Here is a 21,910-nt window from a genome sequence, read left to right on the forward strand (position 1 = left end):
GGAATGATCCCCACCCTACACTTGACCATTCCCAGTAAGATCCGTCCTGGATTGGCCATCCAGCCATACTACGGCCACAGCGTCAGTCTGCAGAACAGACACTGAATAAATACCGACTCCTACTTTACCAAGGCCAGGAGCCTTGATGACACATATTACCCATCAACCACCATGCCTTTCACCTTCTCATATATATATATATATATATATATATATATATATATATATATATACACAGTATATATATATATATATATATATATATATATTCACATACACATATACAGATATATATATATATATATGTGTGTGTGTGTGTGTGTGTATGTGTGTATATATATATATATATGTATATATATGTATATATATATACTGTATATATATATATATATATATATATATAGCACATTTTTTTCAGTGTGTCGTGGTTGGGCACTGTCCACATTTGCATCATATGGCTTCCATCCATAATTCAAACAAAGGACTATGCCGATTTGTACAAGGGGATCCAAATGGCACATGGTGGATGCTATTATAGGGGTCAAAAAGTATCTGAACCCCTAAATGGCAACTAACCAATTTTCCTGCAGCGCTACCACAGGAGGAATGAAGCATTACACTGTATGGATTTATTTTAGTGGGCTGTCTATGTCATAAAGCACATACCAAGTCCTCCAGAGAGAGACGCTATGTAAATGAGAATCCTAAATGTGAAACCCCTCATCTTATAACCCAGTATATGGGGTTTCCGATACCAGACAATCCCTCTAGTGCAGTGTTTCCCAAACAGGGTGACTCCAGCTGTTGCAAAACTACAACTCCCAGCATGCCCGGACAGCCGTCGGCTGTCCGGGCATGCCGGGAGTTGTAGTTTTGCAACAGCTGGAGTCCCCCTGGTTGGGAAACACTGCTCTAGTGGTAGATCAGGTCATGCTGTTCCATTTGTTAATAACCTCCATGCCATATGATGCTTGGTGCTCGCCAGAAGCCGTCATCTTCCCTCTATAATAGTTATTTTTTTAATAATTTTTTATGCAGATCGTATCGTCTTGGATAAACGTGTCCGCTCTTCCTCCTTCACTCTTCTGACAAGTTTCCCTCCAAACCAGCCTGGTAAGCTTTAATGTTATCCGCAGCATGAATGAATGGTCATGTGAAAGGGTTGGGGTCCCGACTCTTGTCATACACACCGGCCATGCTCATTTGCATAATTAATTATACATGCGTGACATCACAGGATACACATATGCAAAGGAAATGTTGTCCTATTCTGACCCCTATAACTTTTTTTATTTCTCCTTATACGCTCCTGTATGAGGGATCATTTTTTTTGCGCCCCGATCTGCAGTTTTTAACAGGGCCATTTTTGTTTTGATGGGACTTTTTGATTGCTTTTGTTTTTTAAATTAAATTCGGGAGTTGCAGTTAGTTACTAACTACAACTCCCAGCAGGCCCTGATACAGCCTGTGGCTCAGCAGCTGCCCCAAACGAAAACTACAACTCCCAGGATGTTGGACTAAATAGTAGTATATAGTATAGGTCAGTGTTTCCCAACCAGGGTGCCTCCAGCTGTTGCAAAACTACAACTCCCATCATGTTGAACTATATAGTAGTATATAGTATAGATCAGTGTTTCCCAAACAGAGGTGCCTCCAGCTGTTGCAAAACTACAACTCCCAGCATGTTGAACTATATAGTAGTATATAGTATAGGTCAGTGTTTCCCAACCAGGGTGCCTCCAGCTGTTGCAAAACTACAACTCCCAGCATGTTAAACTATATAGTAGTATATAGTATAGGTCAGTGTTTCCCAACCAGGGGTGCCTCCAGCTGTGGCAAAACTACAACTCCCAGCATGTTGGACTATATAGTAGTGTATAGGTCAGTGTTTCCCAATCAGAGGTGCCTCCAGCTGTTGCAAGACTACAAATCCCAGCATGTTGGACTATATAGTAGTATATAGTATAGGTCAGTGTTTCCCAACAGGGGTGCCTCCAGCTGTTGCAAAACTACAAATCCCAGCATGTTGGACTATATAGTAGTATATAGTATAGGTCAGGGTTTCCCAATCAGAGGTGCCTCCAGCTGTTGCAAAACTAGAACTCCCAGCATGTTGGACCATGTAGTAGTATATAGTATAGGTCAGTGTTTCCCAACAGGGGTGCCTCCAGCTGTTGCAAGACTACAAATCCCAGCATGTTGGACTATATTGTAGTATATAGTATAGGTCAGTGTTTCCCAACCAGGCGTGCCTCCAGCTGTTGCAGAACGACAACGCCCAGCATGCCCGGACAGCCACCAGTAAAATACAGTCTGGGGGGCAACCCTAGACCCACTTCTATGGTACTGACTCATCTTAGTGTGCCCCATCACATCGTTTAGGTCCTCACAAGCCATTAGAAAGGGAAATGAGCAGGGGCATAGCTATATGGGGTGTAGAGGTAGCACCCCGACTTTTGTACCTGAGGGGGCCCATACAGCCCTGAGTTACAGTATTATAAATGTGACATGGTGGGTCACAGTCCCAATGTTGATCTTGCATTTGTTTTCTGGGGATGAGGCCAAGCTGGACCCAATAGCTGCTACATGGGATTCCCTTCTGTCAATGTACCGGAGAGATCTATTCCTTGAGATTACAAGTAGAGATGAGCGAACTTACAGTAAATTCGATTCGTCACGAACTTCTCGGCTCGGCGGTTGCTGACTTTTCCTGCATAAATTAGCTCAGCTTTCCGGTGCTCCGGTGGGCTGGAAAAGGTGGATACATTCCTAGGAAAGAGTCTCCTAGGACTGTATCCACCTTTTCCAGCCCACGGGAGCACCGGAAAGCTGAACTAATTTATGCAGGAAAAGTCATCAACTGCCGAGCCAAGAAGTTTTTGACGTATCGATTTTACTGTAAGTTCACTCATCTCTAATTACAAGCTATGATTCCAGCATGATCTGTATTGGGGTCTGGATACTATCATGGTTATATTGGTATTGGAATTTTTTTGGGGTAGTTTTTGACCTTTAAAAAAATCCTTATTTTCACCATATATTGTTACAGTGCTGAAGAATAATGTATTCACTCCATCTACACTTCTACGGGAGCAGAGAAGCAGCACAGATACAGGTTTTTACCATACTTTTCTACAATAAATAAATAGATAGATATGCGATGGTAGATGATAGACAGATAGATATGAGATAGATAGACAGATATGTGATAGATAGATAGATAGAGAGATAGAGAGATAGATATGAGATAGATAGATATGAGATAGATAGATATGAGATAGATAGATATGAGATAGATAGATATGAGATAGATAGATAGATATGAGATAGATAGATATGAGATAGATATGAGATAGATAGATATGAGATAGATAGATATGAGATAGATATAAGATAGATATATATGAGATAGATAGATATGAGATAGATAGATAGATAGATAGATAGATATGATATAGATAGATAGATATGATATAGATAGATATGAGACAGATAGATAGATATGAGACAGATAGATATGAGATATGTAGATAGATAGATAGATAGATAGATAGATAGATATGAGATATGTAGATAGATATGAGATATGTAGATAGATAGATAGATAGATAGATAGATATGAGATATGTAGATAGATATGAGATATGTAGATAGATAGATAGATGTGGGATATGTAGATAGATAGATAGACAGACAGACAGACAGACAGACAGACAGATAGATAGATAGATAGGAGATATGTAGATAGATATCCACAGGAAAAAACTCCAGCAGCACACCCAAATCAAGTAAGACACCAGCAATGGTTTATTGACCCATGTCAAACATGCATGGGTCAATAAACTGCTGGTGTCTTACTTGATTTGGGTGTGCTGCTGGAGTTTTTTCCTTTGGATTTCTATATACAGTCTGCGACTGGTACTGTGTTCCTCGCCTGCACCCCACTACTCCATTATCCACTTGGTGTGCTGCCTCCCCACTTCTGTTTAGAGAGATAGATAGATAGATAGATAGATAGATAGATAGATATGAGATAGATAAGAGAGATAGATAGATAGATAGATAGATAGATAGATAGATATGAGATAGATAGATAGATAGATAGATAAGAGATAGATAGATATGAGATAGATAGATAGATATGAGATAGATAGATAGATAAGAGCTAGATAGATATGAGATAGATATGAGATAGATAGATATGAGATAGATATATAGATATGAGATAGATAGATATGAGATAGATAGATATGAGATAGATATGAGATAGATATGAGATAGACAGAGATAGATATGAGATAGATAGATATGAGATAGATATGAGATAGAAATGAGATAGATAGAGATAGATATGAGATAGATAGATAGATATGAGATAGATAGATAGATATGAGATAGATAGATAGATAGATAGATATGAGATAGATAGATAGATAGATAAGAGCTAGATAGATATGAGATAGATAGATATGAGATAGATATGAGATAGACAGAGATAGATATGAGATAGATAGATATGAGATAGATATGAGATAGAAATGAGATAGATAGAGATAGATATGAGATAGATAGATAGATATGAGATAGATAGATAGATATGAGATAGATAGATAGATAGATAGATATGAGATAGATAGATAGATAGATAAGAGCTAGATAGATATGAGATAGATAGATATGAGATAGATAGATAGATAGATATGAGATAGAGATAGATAGATATGAGATAGATAGATAGATAAGAGCTAGATAGATATGAGATAGATAGATATGAGGATATACAGCAACAGAAGAATGCAGCAGCACACTGCCAGCACAAGGATATAGGTGAAACATGAACATGCAGATAAAACATGGAGAGCTATACAGCTATAGTGTAATAGATGCAAATGTGAAACTATGAAATAGTGAGGCACTTAGCTCGCAAATTTGTCTCCGCCGGCGGTCAAATAGCTTGGACCGTCCCACCGCGATAAGGTAGCCTCCTGGGACGGACCCTACTCTGTGAATATGCCTCTGTGTGAACAGTTCAGTAAGCATGGCAGGGTCTGGAACATCCAAGACACCTTATATACACACCTGATAGAGGTGGGTGGGGTGCAAGGCCAACATGGAGGTAGCCACTCCCCCGTATGTGCAATACAGACAAAGAATAAGTCAGCCAGCACTTTAGTTGATACCAAACTATTATATGGACCTGGCCTACAGGTGCACGCTACTAGGCTAGATATACAGCAACAGAAGAATGCAGCAGCACACTGCCAGCACAAGGATATAGGGGAAACATGAATATGCAGTTAAAACATGGAGAGCTATACAGCTATGGTGTAATAGATGCAAATGTGAAACTATGAAATAGTGAGGCACTTAGCTCGCAAATTTGTCTCCGCCTCTATCAGGTGTGTATATAAGGTGGCTTGGATGTTCCAGATCCTACCATGCTTACTGAACTGTTCACACAGAGGCATATTCACAGAGTAGGGTCCGTCCCAGGAGGCCACCTTATCGCGGTGGGACGGTCCAAGCTATTTGACTGCCGGCGGAGACAAATTTGCGAGCTAAGTGCCTCACTATTTCATAGTTTCACATTTGCATCTATTACACCATAGCTGTATAGCTCTCCATGTTTTAACTGCATATTCATGTTGCACCTATATCCTTGTGCTGGCAGTGTGCTGCTGCATTCTTCTGTTGCTGTATATCTAGCCTAGTAGCGTGCACCTGTAGGCCAGGTCCATATAATAGTTTGGTATCAACTAAAGTGCTGGCTGACTTATTCTTTGTCTAGATATGAGGATAGATAGATATGAGATAGATAGATAGATAGATAAGAGCTAGATAGATATGAGATAGATATGAGATAGATATGAGATAGAGATAGATATGAGATAGATAGATACATAGATAGATAGATAGATATAGTAAACAGAAGACTGTAGCACTCCAGGTGTGGTGAAAAGCAGCGGCGTTTATTCCAGCTCAAACATCAAGGCAACGTTTCGGCTGCATGCAGGCAGCCTTTCTCAAGCAATTACATGAAATGAAATGAATACATGACAAATCATAAAGAGTAAACAAATTTATTTGTTTACCCTTTATGATTTGTCATGTATTCATTTCATTTTTTTTCCACACCATTTGGACAGATGCGATACTCCTAGACCTTTGGACCTAGTTTTGACTGTGAGAGGGAGCCTTGTTACATGTGAGTAAGAATGGGACACTTCTGGGTAGGGTACCACGGTATACCCCCCTCAGGTACTGGGAATAGGGAGTATGTGATTCCCCCTGTCCAGGGGATATCCTTTCTCCTTGTGCCGGAGATCTGTATAATGGCAGATTCTCTTTGGCAACCCAGTGAGGGTCCAGATTGCTGTGTCCTGACTGCATGTTTTTGAATGGTTGGCTCCCTCTACATCTATATTCAATACTAAATGCATCTGTTTACCATTTACTGCCCCCCCCCCTCTAAGCAGGAGCGGAGTTGGACTTTTTGGGCTCATGTCTCTACGCCTCTGTCCTATGTACTGCCCTTTGTGGGCTTGGTGCTCTATTTCATTTAGCCATAAATATATTTTTATATCTTCCCCTTTTTCTTTGCCCATACTTACCCTTTTTTTCCAACTTCTAAGATGGCCTCTGGCGCCTGCCGGCGTTAGTGCGCATGCGCGAGTCAGGTACGCACCTCTCGCGACTGCGCACTGTCATCCGGCATCCGCCTCCGAGACCTCCTCATCTGTGCGCACGCGCGGGCCGCTTTGGCGCCTCGTGCCTGCGCACATCGATCTTTCTATTACTCTCACTGCTTCCGGTTGCGTTCCACTGTGCGTTCCATCCACCGGGTGCACGCCGTCAGTGTGCGACGGAGCGCCCGGCGTTTACTGCATCCATCACGCAGGACCCGCCTTATGATTCCGCCCCAGCAGGTTATTACACGTTTTTTACTTATGTTTATGCACTGTATTTATGCCACTTTGTACCACCAATGTATTATCACTATAGCACTTTGCATCTATTGTATCTAGATTATTTTACATTATGTTCGATCATTGTATACATTGAAATTGACTTTGTTATTGTCTGTATGCAAATGTTGTGATGCACTGATGATGTCACATCCTTCCACCATATTTATATCACACTTTGTGCACTATGTAATTGCTTGAGAAAGGCTGCCTGCATGCAGCCGAAACGTTGCCTTGATGTTTGAGCTGGAATAAACGCCACACCCGGAGTGCTACAGTCTTCTGTTTACTATATCAAGTTGTGATTCCAGTGACCTGGGAGTCCGACCGTTTGCACCCACCATCTCTATTTTCTGCAACAAGGAGTGCTGCTTCCATATGCTTTGATAGATAGATAGATAGATAGATAGATATGAAACAGATACAACCAAAGAATAAGTTGGCCAGCACTATTGATTCCAAACTATTGTAAAGACCTGGCTTACAGGTGCAAGCTGCTGGGCTAAATATACAGCAACAGGAGAATACAGCAGCACACTGCTAGCACAAAGATATAGATACAACAAGAGTATATAGATAAACATGAGTATATAGATAGAACATGAAAAGCTATACAGCTGTAGTGCAATAGATGAAAATATGAAAATATGAAATTATGAGGTACTTAGCTGGCAAATTTGGCGGCCAAATAGCGTGGACCGTCCCACCACCGTAAGGTGACCTCATTCTGGGACGGACCCTACACTATGTGACAGATAGATATGGGAAAGATAGATATGAGACAGATAGATATGAGATAGATAGATAGATATGAGACAGATAGATAGATATGAGACAGATAGATAGATATGAGACAGATAGATATGAGACAGATAGATATGAGACAGATATGAGACAGATAGATAGATATGAGACAGATAGATATGAGACAGATGATATAAGATACATAGATATGAGCTAGCTAGATAGATATTAGATAAATATGAGAGATAGATAGATAGATATGAGACAGATAGATAGATATATATGAGACAGATAGATAGATATGAGACAGATAGATAGATGGATATGAGAAAAAGAAAGAAAGATGGACCAGATTAGATGCCAGTCTTCCAGCCAACCAAGAGAAAGAGAACACTTTTCACACTCTGTAGTTGTGTCCTTCACTTCACCGTAATCCCAATCCGCACCGCGCTCAGCTCACCGGCAGGAATTATTTTTGGGTATAATCTGATGGGAAAGTTCTAGGCTTGTAGTAAGTGTGCCACCGATCCACTGGTGCCGGGCCAAGCACATCGTGTCCTGACACACAGCAGGGGCCAGGATTCCTGTCCTACCGGTGCCAAGTGTTACCTAGTAGTCTCCGTATATTAGGATACACAATACTGTAGTGTTTAACCATTTCATCCACTGCCTGCAACTACCGGAACCATTTCACAGCTTAACACCTTCTATTACCTAATGCTACATCTATCTAGGGCTTGTTTTCAGCTAATCCAATGAGAGAAATTAAATCTCATTCTTAGTTATTCCTAGTGTCAAGAAGAAGTAAAAAAAAAGCTTTAATACAATTTGCACCCAGAGAGAAGGAGAGAGGATGGATGGATGGATGGATGGATAGATAGATAGATAGATATGAGATAGATAGATATGAGAGAGAGAGAGAGAGAGAGAGAGAGATAGATATGAGATAGATAGATATGAGAGAGAGAGAGAGAGAGAGAGATAGATATGAGATAGATAGATATGAGATAGATAGATAGATAAGAGATAGATAGATAGATAGATATGAGAGAGATAGATAGATATGAGATAGATAGATATGAGATAGATAGATAAGAGATAGATAGATAGATAGATAGATAGATATGAGATAGATAGATAGATATGAGATAGATAGATATGAGAGAGAGAGATAGATATGAGATAGATAGATATGAGATAGATAGATAGATATGAGAGAGAGAGATAGATATGAGATAGATAGATAGATAGATAGATAGATATGAGATAGATGGATAGATATGAGATAGATAGATAGATATGATATAGATATGAGGTTGATAGATATGAGATGGATATGAGATAGATAGATAGATAGGTATGAGATAGATGGATAGATATCAGACAGATATATAAATAGATAGAAGATAGAATACACAAATCAGTTTACTCACGGATCTCTTTTCAGGATTACTTACTGAATATTCTATATTTTGCAGGAAATGTTCCCTCCTGGACGGTGATTAAACCAGCGACGCTGCAGCCTCCGACCATAACCACCTGCAGAAATGGGGAGAAGACAGAAGCTGCCGCTGTCTCCACCAAACAAGAAAATACGGTAATGTTTTATTTTATGTTCTTATGTATTTTAATATTTTATTTTATGTTCATCCCCATTTTCCAGATCACTGCTTGATTTTCCTGAATGTAAACTGTACAGACCTTAAGGGGTTATCCAGTAATAGAAAAACAGAACTAATTTCCTCCAAAAAAAACAGCATCGCGTCTGTCCCCAGATTGTGCATGGTATTGCAGCTTGGTTCTATTGAAGTGAATGGAGCCAAGTTGTTATACCAAACACAACATGTGGACAGACGGGACACTGTTTGTTTGTTTTTTTAATTAAAGAAATTAGCTCTGTTTTTCTATTTCTATTCCTTCAGAGAGCAGCTTCAAGGAGAATCTCAATGTAGATGAACCACCGATAGGTTTCAATGGGCTCCAAGTTTAATTTCACCTCTGGGTGCATTGCAAAGGACAGTGGGATATCCCATGGTCAGCTTATTTGTTGGGGCAGCAGGATATCCCATGATCAGTTTATTGCTGGGGCAGAGGGACATCCCATGGTCAGCTTATTTGTTGGGGCAGCGGGATATCCCATGATCAGTTTATTGTTGGGGCAGAGGGACATCCCATGGTCAGCTTATTTGTTGGGGCACCGGGACATCCCATGGTCATCTTATTGTTGGGGTACCGGGACATCCCATGGTCATCTTATTGTTGGGGCAGAGGGACATCCCATGGTCATCTTATTGTTGGGGTACCGGGACATCCCATGGTCATCTTATTGTTGGGGCAGAGGGACATCCCATGGTCAACTTATTTGTTGGGGCACCGGGACATCCCATGGTCATCTTATTGTTGGGGTACCGGGACATCCCATGGTCATCTTATTGTTGGGGTACCGGGACATCCCATGGTCATCTTATTCTTGGGGTACCGGGACATCCCATGGTCATCTTATTGTTGGGGTACCGGGACATCCCATGGTCATCTTATTGTTGGGGCATCGGGACATCCCATGGTCAGCTTATTGTCAGGGCACCGGGACATCCCATGATTAGCTTATTGTTGATCCCATGATCAGCTTATTGTTGATCCCATGATCAGCTTCTTGTTGGGGGCTGAGGGACATCCCATGATCTTATTGTTAGGGTACTGAGACATCCCATGGTCGGCTCATTGTTGGGGCAGCGGGACATCCCGCAGTCATCTTATTGTTAGGGTACTGGGACATCCCATGATCAGCTTCTTGTTATTGTTGTGGGATCCTAACAAAAAGGAATTGTATGGAGCATACAGCCCCTCTACAGTAAATCCCCAGCTTTGAGCCCCTTCATTCATCTCCACAATGTTAGTTAACACTTTGATGTGGCTTCACTTTCTTATTTATTTTTACCAGAGACATGAAGTAAAAAGTTACACTCCAGTAAGCAACGCGGAGCAGCCGAAATTGTCTTCTGGATCTGCATGTACCTTGGGCATTGGAACAAGGTGAGAAAAACAAGCAATGCCTCAAAGCCTCGGGGGAGGGATACATAAGCTATTGACTGGCCAGGTATTCAGACAATGCATTGTGCTGATCTATCTGGTAATTGTATCTGATATGCCTCAAAATGACAGGTTCCTTCTCTGACCAGTCTAATCTGGAATTTACCCAAACCCTCTATTATCAGCACTACGCCTTCCATATAACAGTACAGTGCAGGGGATATGTTATAGGATGGCATGAACGAAAAGCTCCATTGTACAAAATAAATAATAAATGCTGACCAGCAGGACATATTTTTGGCTTCCATTAGAGCCTGTAGGGATCTATGGATCCACTCTTAAATATAGATTGGCCACTCTGTTTAGGTGACTGGACAGGCTGATATACTACTTGCCTCCCAAGAAGATAGGATTGTCAGGCTGCCACTATACAGATGATTGTTTGCAGCTCCCATCGAGCTGCAGGTACCCAGCGTCACCATTATACCATTATATGGCGCAGGGCTTTCAGGACACCCAGTAGGTTATTGGTGAGGGGGGTGCCAGGTGGCAGCACCCTAATGATGAGTGATTAATGACCTATCCTGTCAATAGGCCATTGATCCAAAAGTCACAGAATCACCTTCAACCCCTTAAGGACTCGGACATTTCTTCACGCGGCGCTACTACATATGTTTATTTTTATTTACACTGTTGTTTTTTAAATGGGAAAAGGGGGGCGTTTCAAACTTTTGTTAGGGAAGGGGTTAAATGATCTTTATTAACTTTTTATTTTTTCACTTTTTTTTTGCAATGTTATATATAGGGGGCTGTAACACTGCACACACTGATCTTTTACATTGATCAGTGTTATCCCATAGGATAACATTGATCAATGAGTCTGCCGCTTGACCGCTCATGCCTGGATTCAGGTACTGAGCAGTCATTGGGCAATCGGACACCAGGAGGCGGTAGGGATCCCGGACAGCCCACTGAGCTAACCGGCAGTACTTTACTTTCAACTTTGAACGTCGCGTCTAAAGGGTTAATAGCGCATGGCACCACGATCAGTGGAGGATGTGTCCTTCACGATGACCACAATAATCTCTCTGTTCTCTTATTCTAGGATGCAGCCATTTGAGAAAATGTTTATGGCGAACAAATACAATGTAGATTTTGTCTTCGGAGAAAACATGGAAAAAAGAGTCATGGTAAGTTCACAGCAAACTGAAAACGGAAGAGTTTCTGGGTTACAAAGCTTTAGGAGCCACGGGATGTGAAGTTGAGGTGTATGGGGCAGATGTTGTAGCCCGGGGGCAGATGTTATTAACCCCTAAATGTTTGTGACGCCAGGGCGTGGGTTTCCCGGTAACCACCCGAACAGTAGTACTGCTTTCCCAAGGTTAGGCAGGGCAATAATATTCCAAGACCAGGTTAGGGTTAACGGTATCTTTACTGAGGTAGACAGATGGTAATAGTCTTTACAGCTAGGCCAGGATCCCAGAGAGGTGGCCAGTAACACAGAAGGACCTTGCAGCTTGCTTGGACTTGTGGTGACTTTGACAGACTTTTGGACAGCCACGCTGACTATAATAGACTTGACGTGACTGTAGGTAGTGACAGCAGACATAAACTACTTGACTTACCGGCATGTGGCTGTAGGTTAGGCTTGAGGCCTCCAGATGTGCTGGACACTGGCTCTGAGATGTCTGGTTCTTACAGCAGAAAAAGTGGTAGAAGAGAGAGATTGTAATGGCTCCCCCTCTTATAAATGGGGCTGAGCCAGAAGCCCATAGGTCAAGCTGCAGGTCACCTGGTTAGCTGGTGCTCTCTGGGTAACAAAAACATCATCTGAACACATTATCATGTGACTAACTCAAAGATCCTTTATACATAACACACATAACACTATACATAATATATATCACTATGGGGGAGACACTACAGGAGAGCCCCTAGGACACAGAGGAACTCAACCTGACAGGGCCTAAGTACTGTATGGAACATATAAATAGTTACATTATTGGATCATTAGGAATTAGACTACTTGATGCTCAGGATTCTGGGGAACGTTACGTTACAAACTTTGTAGAATCATCAATGGCGGCCATGTTGGTTGTCATTGTGGTGGCCCAGTATGAGAGATGTTGCCCTGTACCTATGCTGCCCTGTCAGGCAGCCTCCTTCAGTGTCCCCAGGGCCCCCTGCACCTGCCCCCCCCCCCCTGTACATATGTTCTGCAGTGTATTGTATTATAAAATGTGTTGTATCTTTAAGAGTTATGTCATGTGATTGTTACCCAGGAGGTATCAGTGACCAGGTGATCCAAAGAGTGACCTATGGGCTCCCTGCTAGTCTCCCCCATATAAGCCCTGGGTGGAGCTTCTCTCTTTGAGCTCTGCTCTTCTGCTAAGCTGAGGTCCAGTGCATTCTTGTCTAGTGTGTGTATCCTGAGTGTTTGAGGCCTCAAAGTCCAGTCCTGCAGCCACCAACAAGTCAAGTAAGATAAAATCACAGCTTTATGAGTCAAGTCAAGTCAGTCCCTGTCATCTGTCAAGTCAGCGTGGTCTGCATTCAATTGTCCAGTCCTACTACAAGTCCCAGAAAGCCCTTAAAGGGGTATTCCAGGCTAAAACTTTTTTTATATATATCAACTGGCTGTGGAAAGTTAAACAGATTTGTAAATTACTTCTATTAAAAAATCTTAATCCTTCCAATAGTTATTAGCTTCTGAAGTTGAGTTGTTGTTTTCTGTCTAACTGCTCTCTGATGACTCACGTCCCGGGAGCTGTGCAGTTCCTATGGGGATATTCTCCCATCATGCACAGCTCCCGGGACGTGACATCATCATTGAGCAGTTAGACAGAAAACTTCAGAAGCTAATAACTATTGGAAGGATTAAGATTTTTTAATAGAAGTAATTTACAAATCTGTTTAACTTTCCGGAGCCAGTTGATATATATATAAAAAGGTTTTACCTGGAATACCCCTTTAACCCCTTAACAACGCAGGACGTATATTTACGTCCTGCGCCGGCTCCCGCGATATGAAGCGGGATCGCGCCGCGATCCCGCATCATATCGCGTGGGTCCCGGCGCTAATCAAAGGCCGGGACCCGCGGCTAATACCACACATCGCCGATCGCGGCGATGTGCGGTATTAACCCTTTAGAAGCGGCGGTCAAAGCTGACCGCCGCTTCTAAAGTGAAACTGAAAGTATCCCGGCTGCTCAGTCGGGCTGTTCGGGACCGCCGCGGTGAAATCGCGGCGTCCCGAACAGCTGATCGGACACCGGGAGGGCTCTTACCTGCCTCCTCGGTGTCCGATCGACAAATGACTGATCCGTGCCTGAGATCCAGGCAGGAGCAGTCAAGCGCCGATAATGCTGATCACAGGCGTGTTAATACACGCCAGTGATCAGCATAGGAGATCAGTGTGTGCAGTGTTATAGGTCCCTATGGGAGCTATAACACTGCAAAAAAAATGTAAAAAAAAAGTGTTAATAAAGGTCATTTAACCCCTTCCCTAATAAAAGTTTGAATCACCCCCCTTTTCCCATAAAAAAAATAAAACAGTGTAAAAAAAAATAAAAATAAACATATGTGGTATCGCCGCGTGCATAAATGTCCGAACTATAAAAATATATCATTAATTAAGCCGTACGGTCAATGGCGTACGCGCAAAAAAATTCCAAAGTCCAAAAAAGCGTATTTTGGTAACTTTTTATAACATTAAAAAATGAATAAAAAGTGATCAAAAAGTCATATCAAAACAAAAATCATACCGATAAAAACTTCAGATCACGGCGCAAAAAATGAGTCCTCATACCACCCCATACGTGGAAAAATAAAAAAGTTATAGGGGTCAGAAGATGACATTTTTAAACGTATAAATTTTCCTGCATGTAGTTATGATTTTTTCCAGAAGTGCGACAAAATCAAACCTATATAAGTAGGGTATCATTTTAACCGTATGGACCTACAGAATAATGATAAGGTGTAATTTTTACCGAAATATGCACTGCGTAGAAACGGAAGCCCCCAAAAGTTACAAAATGGCGTTTTTTTTTTCGATTTTGTCGCACAATGATTTTTTTTTCCGTTTCGCCGTGCATTTTTGGGTAAAATGACTAATGTCACTGCAAAGTAGAATTGGCGACGCAAAAAATAAGCCATAATATGGATTTTTAGGTGGAAAATTGAAAGGGTTATGATTTTTAAAAGGTAAGGAGGAAAAAACGAAAGTGCAAAAACGGAAAAACCCTGAGTCCTTAAGGGGTTAAAGTCTCTGCGTCACTGGTCACCTCCTTGGGCCCTGGCTGAACTGTATAGACTTTACCAACTATCTACACTCAGTAAAGCCACCATTGTCTGTAACTTGGCGTCTGAGTCTTTATTGCCCCTGTGCCTGGCCCAGGATCCAGCGGTATACCTTCGGGTGGTTTCAGGCTAAACCAAGCCCTGGCGTCACGAATACAAGGGGTTAATGCCATCTGCTCCAGGGTAACAACATCTGCCCTCATCACACCCCGCTACCACACTATCGTTCTTTTCTATAACATGTAAACATGTTAATCGAATACAGTATTTTACATTAACTGGTCCGCATAGAGGAGACCCAAAAAGGAAACGTCTGTGTGGGGTATAAACCACATATGCTTATTTATAGCCCCATGTAAGATAAACTGTTTACTCTATTTTCAGAGCCCCCAGAGGAGGACGGCGTCTCAGACCAGCGCATCCAGGAGGGAAGTCTCATCAGCAAGAGTATCTTGTAACAGGAACTGGCCTTATCAAAGTAAGACTAACATCCTTACTATCCTTAAAGGGGTACACTAGTGGTTTATACAAATTAATATGGTGCCAGCTTAGCCAGTCATTGGCCACAGTGGGGTCCCATCTTAGCCAGTAATTGTGTGGTGGTGTGGTGCAGGGCAGATGTTATTACCCTAGGGGCAGATAGCATTAACCCCTTGTATTTGTGATGTCAGGGCGTGGTTTATCCCCAATACCATCTGAAGGATGGATCCGCTGGATCCTGGGCTAGGCACGGGGGTAATAAAGACTCCGACACCAAGTTATGGACAATGGTAGCTTTACTGAGGGTAGACAGTTGGTAAAGTCTATACAGTTCACCCAAGTCCCAAGGAGGTGACCAGTGACGTGAAGACCTTAAGGGCCACGTTGCTTGATTATTTGTCAGAGACTGACTTGACTTGACTGATGACGGACAATGCTGCAGGTTTAGCTTACTTGACTTGATGGTGACTGCAGGACTTGACTTGAGGCCTCTAATACTCTGGACACAAACACTAGGCACGACTGACCTCAGCAAAGAGAGCAAGCTAGCTCCACCCAGGGCTTATATTGGGGAGACTAGCAGGGAGGCCCATAAGTCACCCCCAGGATCACATGGTCACTGATACCTCCTGGGTAACAATCACATGGTGCAACTCTTAAAGTGATAACACATATTATTCAGTACAACATATTTACAATGGGGAAACTAATGTAGGGGGGCCCTGGGGACTCTGAAGGATGCTGCCTGACAGGGCACTGAAGGTACGGGGTAACGACTCCCGTACTGGACCACCACAATTGGCTGAGAGGGCAGGTCCTGAACCGTCTTGTGCTCTCCCAAGTAGTATTTAATTTTTTTTTATTTTTTTTATAAAACACTGGAGGAACCCTTTAATTCTGCAGGATATACCTTTTAGTCCCCAGTATACCAAAGTGAAAAGCTGACTACAGGTATCTCCAGCTGCTCGGCAAGTGTAGTTCACGAAGATCCAGCTCGCTCCACCGATACACCCTCGACACGGATCCGCACCCAGCCCGGTGCACACAGATTCAAACAAAGAGAAATGATCCAGCGTGGGTAAGTAGAAATCCAGACTTTATTAGAATTCACGGTAAAAGCAGTACAAGCAACCAGCAGAACAGACGCGTTTCAGGCGCATTCGCCCTTCGTCAGTGACGTAGGGCGCATGCACCTGAAACGCGTCTGTTCTGTTGGTTGCTTGTACTGCTTTTACCGTGAGTTTTAATAAAGTCTGGATTTCTACTTACCCACGCTGGATCATTTCTCTTTGTTTGAATCTCCAGCTTCTCCCATGGAGAATGAATAGAGCAGCAGTGTGCATGCATGAAAGCCGCGCCATTCTGACAGGAGATTCATGTTCCCCTTCTCAATATTGAGAGAAGGAAGGGGGGGGTTCCTGCTGTTGTACCCTTCCCCCTGCCCCTCCTGATCAGTCACTTCTGCCCTATCCAGTATATAGGAAATAAGTTGTGGTGGGACAACCCCCTTTAGGGTACGTTCCCACCTGGCGTATTTTGCTGCGTATATGCTGCTGCGTATTTTCCTACCCATTGACTTCAATGGGAAATAAAATACGCAGCAGCAAATACCCAGCAAAATACACCAGGTGGGAACGTACCCTTAAGGAAACTATCACCGGGACCTTCCAGTTCCCAAGTAATAAATGTCCTTCCATCATTAGGTCGCTACTTGGCGGTTATTACTAGGTAATATTAATAGCTATCTCAAAACATGCTCAGTAGACGGTCACCCAAGGATGATTAAACATTTTCTGAGCATTATCTTATTTGGTTTCTAGGACGCAGATCACATACAAGCCTTATAGAGTCTGCTGCTGCGTACACCTCCAAGCCCAAACTAAAGTATGAACTGGACCAAGTGGATATTGTCACAGGAGAGGAGTCTGAGCGAAATGTACTGCAGGTAAGTCACTTAACTCAGCCTGTATTATATTATACTCCACTCACTATTCTGCTGGTGAGGTCACTGGGGGACATGTATCAAAGATTTTACCCCTGTTTTGTGTGTATTTTTTTGCGCAAAATTTTGCGCAAGCCCTTTTTTTTGCGCATTTATTTTTGCGCACGTTTTGGTAGAGCATGTCCTCCAGATGTGGCCTAATCAGGGTACCTTGGAGTGACATCTATAGTACGCATGGATTTATTAACTGCGTACTTTTCCTTTACACCAAAAATTTTGCCGCAAGAGCTGTTTTTTTTTGCACAAATATAAGCCATCTTGGACTTAACGTAGCAAGATGCTCTAAATCATCGATTCTATTTTCCAAAGAGTGGATTGAGGAGATTACTATATTTACCCGCAATTTATGAAGCTCATTGCGCTTGATTGATAAATTTAGCGCTTCTGTACATAATTTAGAATTTGGGAAAAGGGGTAAAATGCTTCTACCATACACAAATAATGATACATGTCCCCCACTGTGTACATACATTACATTACTTATCCTGTACTGATCCTGTGTTATATCCTGTATTATACTCCAGAGCTGTACTCACTATTCTGCTGGTGAGGTCACTGTGTACATACATTACATTACTTATCCTGTACTGATCCTGTGTTATATCCTGTATTATACTCCAGAGCTGTACTCACTATTCTGCTGGTGAGGTCACTGTGTACATACATTACATTACTTATCCTGTACTGATCCTGAGTTATATCCTGTATTATACCCCAGATCTGTACTCACTATTCTGCTGGTGAGGTCACTGTGTACATACATTACATTACTTATCCTGTACTGATCCTGAGTTATATCCTGTATTATACGCCAGAGCTGTACTCACTATTCTGCTGGTGAGATCACTGTGTACATACATTACATTACTTATCCTGTACTGATCCTGAGTTATATCCTGTATTATACTCCAGAGCTATACTCACTATTCTGCTGGTGAGGTCACTGTGTACATACATTACATTACTTATCCTGTACAGATCCTGAGTTATATCCTGTATTATACCCCAGATCTGTAATCACTATTCTGCTGGTGGGGTCACTGTGTACATACATTACATTACTTATCCTGTACTGATCCTGAGTCACATTCTCTATTATACTCCAGAGCTGCACTCACTATTCTGCAGGCTTCAGAAATGGTGCTTAAGTTTGGATATATGTATTAACGTGTAGGGATTATTTTCTCTTTGTAGTTATTGTGTAACTGCACTCAGTGCTGTAAATATGACTCAAGCTCCCATCTAGCTTTAAAAAAACAAAACTAAAAAACTTTGCTCAAAATGTATTTATTTTTTTGTAGGTTAATTGCAAGTTGTTCATTTTCAACAAAGAGAATCAGGTGTGGACAGAGCGAGGACGTGGCTACCTAAGGCTCAATGACACAGCCTCCAACAGCAATGGATCACTCCGATCACGATTAGGTAGAGAATAAGATCAAAAGGGGGAAACCGTCAGAGCCACATTCATAGTAGTAAAGCTGGTACCTCTGTACAATCTTTACTCAGTCAGTCCTTACCAATACCAGACTAAGCTCCCTTATTGCACAAGGCAGGATTTTCTGAATGTGCAGCCCTCTCCTTCCCATGGTGTCTGAAACTGGCAAATGGACAATCATTCATTAAGTGCCCCTCTTATCCTCCCTGTTCCCCACCCATACCCAGCATTCTTATTTATAATATATGCTCCCCAATCCCCTTTACCACCATCTTCCCCCACACACGTACAGTTCTTACTGAGAAGCTGGCTGTCCATTTTATGTTAATATGCTGGGCCCACAGCTTCTCTCCTGCCTCGCAGAGCTCTCTTCATACAGACGCTCCACAATGGATTTGGTCACAAAGTTATGCAACTGGTTACTAATAACCTGCATGCATCTGATGTCCTGGGGGGGGGGGGGGGAGTAATAACCTGCATGCAACTGATGTCCTAAGGGGGGGGGGGGGTAATAACCTGCAAATAACCTGCATGCATCTGATGTCCTAGGGGGGGGAGTAATAACCTGCATGCATCTGATGTCCTGGGGGGGGGGGGGAGTAATAACCTGCATGCATCTGATGTCCTAGGGGGGGGAGTAATAACCTGCATGCATCTGATGTTCTAGGGGGGGGGAGTAATAACCTGCATGCATCTGATGTCCTATGGGAAGTAATAACTTGCAGCAATCAAATGTCCAAGGGGGAGCAAACACCTGCAGCATCAAATGTCCTGGGGGGGGGGGGGGGGTTTGGGGAGTAATAACCTGCTGCATCAAATGTCCTGGGGGGGGGGGGGGGGGAGTAATAACCTGCATGCATCTGATGTCCTATGGGGGAGGGGAGTATTAACCTGCAGCATCATATGTACTAGGGGGGGAGTGATAACCTGCAGCATCATATGTCCTAGGGGGGAGTAATAACCTGCAGCATCATATGTACTAGGGGGGGAGTGATAACCTGCAGCATCATATGTCCTAGGGGGGAGTGATAACCTGCAGCATCATATGTCCTGGGGGGGAGTAATAACCTGCAGCATCATATGTACTAGGGGGGGAGTGATAACCTGCAGCATCATATGTCCTAGGGGGAAGTAATAGCCTGCAGCATTATATGTCCTGGGGGGGGGGGGAGTAATAACCTGCAGCATCATATGTACTAGGGGGGAGTGATAACCTGCAGCATCATATGTCCTAGGGGGAAGTAATAACCTGCAGCATTATATGTCCTGGGGGGGGGTAATAACCTGCAGCATCATATGTCCTAGGGGGGGGAGTAATAACCTGCAGCATCATATGTCCTAGGGGAAGTAATAACCTGCAGCATTATATGTCCTGGGGGGGGTAATAACCTGCAGCATCATATGTCCTAGGGGGGGGAGTAATAACCTGCAGCATCATATGTCCTAGGGGGGAGTAATAACCTGCAGCATCATATGTACTGGGGGGGAGGGGAGAGCAGGGCCGCCATCAGGGGGGTACAGCCAGTACTCCAGTAAGGGGCCCAAGTCCCAAGGGGCCCGGCTCGCTGCACCCCTCCCCACAGCAGTCAGGGTCGTTCCGATTAGTAGTAGCTGGAGGCTAGGAGTCCCAAAACACATATAGATCCGTCAGTGTGTCAGCCTGAGAACTCAGGACCTGTGCGCATAGCGGCTGCAGCATCACACAGGTCCTGGGACAGACAGCTGACACAGCGACCGGAGGTCTGGAGGATACAGTCTGCACTACATACTGTACAGACAGGACACTCACTGCTGCCTCTACTGTCTGCCTTCTCCTCACTGGTTATGGCTCCTCCTGCTGACGGCTCATTGGAACAGCAGCTCAGGGGAAGATCAGCTACACTGGGTGAGAGGAGAACCTGATCTTATTACTATGTGAGGAGAGTGGAGCTGAGAGTCCTGCTGTGTGTGAGGGGGGACTGGACAGGGGGGCTCGTATGTGAGGGGCGGGGGGGAGCTGAGAGTCCTGCTGTGTGTGAGGGGGGACTGGACAGGGGGGCTCTTATGTGAAGGGGAGGGGGACTGAGAGTCCTGCTGTGTGTGAGGGGGGACTGGACAGGGAGGCTCTTATGTGAAGGGGAGGAGGACTGAGAGTCCTGCTGTGTGTGAGGGGGGGACTGGACAGGGAGGCTTGTATGTGAAGGGGAGGGGGACTGAGAGTCCTGCTGTGTGTGAGTGGGGACTGGACAGGGAGGCTCTTATGTGAAGGGGAGGAGGACTGAGAGTCCTGCTGTGTGTGAGGGGTGACTGGACAGGGGGGGCTTGTATGTGAAGGGGAGGGGGACTGAGAGTCCTGCTGTGTGTGAGTGGGGACTGGACAGGGAGGCTTGTATGTGAAGGGGGAGGGGGACTGAGAGTCCTGCTGTATGTGAGTGGGGACTGGACAGGGAGGCTCTTATGTGAAGGGGGAGGGGGACTGAGAGTCCTGCTGTGTGTGAGTGGGGGGGGGGTTTGCTGGAGAGGGGAGACCTGTTATAAGGGGGGGGGCTGGAGAGGGGAGACCTGTTATAAAGGGGGGGGGCTGGAGAGGGGAGACCTGTTAAAAAGGGGTCTGGAGAGGGGGAGACCTGTTATGGGGGGGGGGGGGCTGGAGAGGGGAGACCTGTTATGGGGGGGGGGGGGGCTGGAGAGGGGAGACCTGTTATGGGGGGGGAGGGGCTGGAGAGGGGAGACCTGTTATGGGGGGGGGGGCTGGAGAGGGGGAGACCTGTTATGGGGGGGGGGGGAGGGGCTGGAGAGGGGAGACCTGTTATGGGGGGGGGGGGGCTGGAGAGGGGAGACCTGTTTGTCTTGGGAGTGAAGATCTACTGTTACTACTGTGTTAGGGAGGGGGGGCACTTTGTTTATTGTCTTTTAATTAAGTATATTTTAATATAGTTACTTACAGTTAAAGGGAATCTGTAATCAGTTTTATGCT

The 21,910-nt window shown here is 43.7% G+C and overlaps 1 protein-coding gene across 1 annotated transcript in view; it reads left to right on the forward strand.

Annotated features, from left to right (window-relative positions):
• RANBP3L (RAN binding protein 3 like) overlaps positions 1-21,910 on the forward strand; it is a 54,035-nt gene that overhangs the window by 20,659 nt on the left and 11,466 nt on the right. Inside the window, exons 6-13 of the mRNA XM_056546445.1 lie at positions 1,039-1,113; positions 3,050-3,115; positions 9,188-9,306; positions 10,651-10,742; positions 11,845-11,929; positions 15,422-15,515; positions 17,338-17,462; positions 18,821-18,941. Of these exons, the coding sequence (XP_056402420.1) occupies positions 1,039-1,113; positions 3,050-3,115; positions 9,188-9,306; positions 10,651-10,742; positions 11,845-11,929; positions 15,422-15,515; positions 17,338-17,462; positions 18,821-18,941 (777 nt within the window). The remainder of the gene's footprint in view (positions 1-1,038; positions 1,114-3,049; positions 3,116-9,187; positions 9,307-10,650; positions 10,743-11,844; positions 11,930-15,421; positions 15,516-17,337; positions 17,463-18,820; positions 18,942-21,910) is intronic.

Source organism: Hyla sarda, chromosome 1, assembly GCF_029499605.1.
Source record: "Hyla sarda isolate aHylSar1 chromosome 1, aHylSar1.hap1, whole genome shotgun sequence".
Taxonomy (NCBI): domain Eukaryota; kingdom Metazoa; phylum Chordata; class Amphibia; order Anura; family Hylidae; genus Hyla; species Hyla sarda.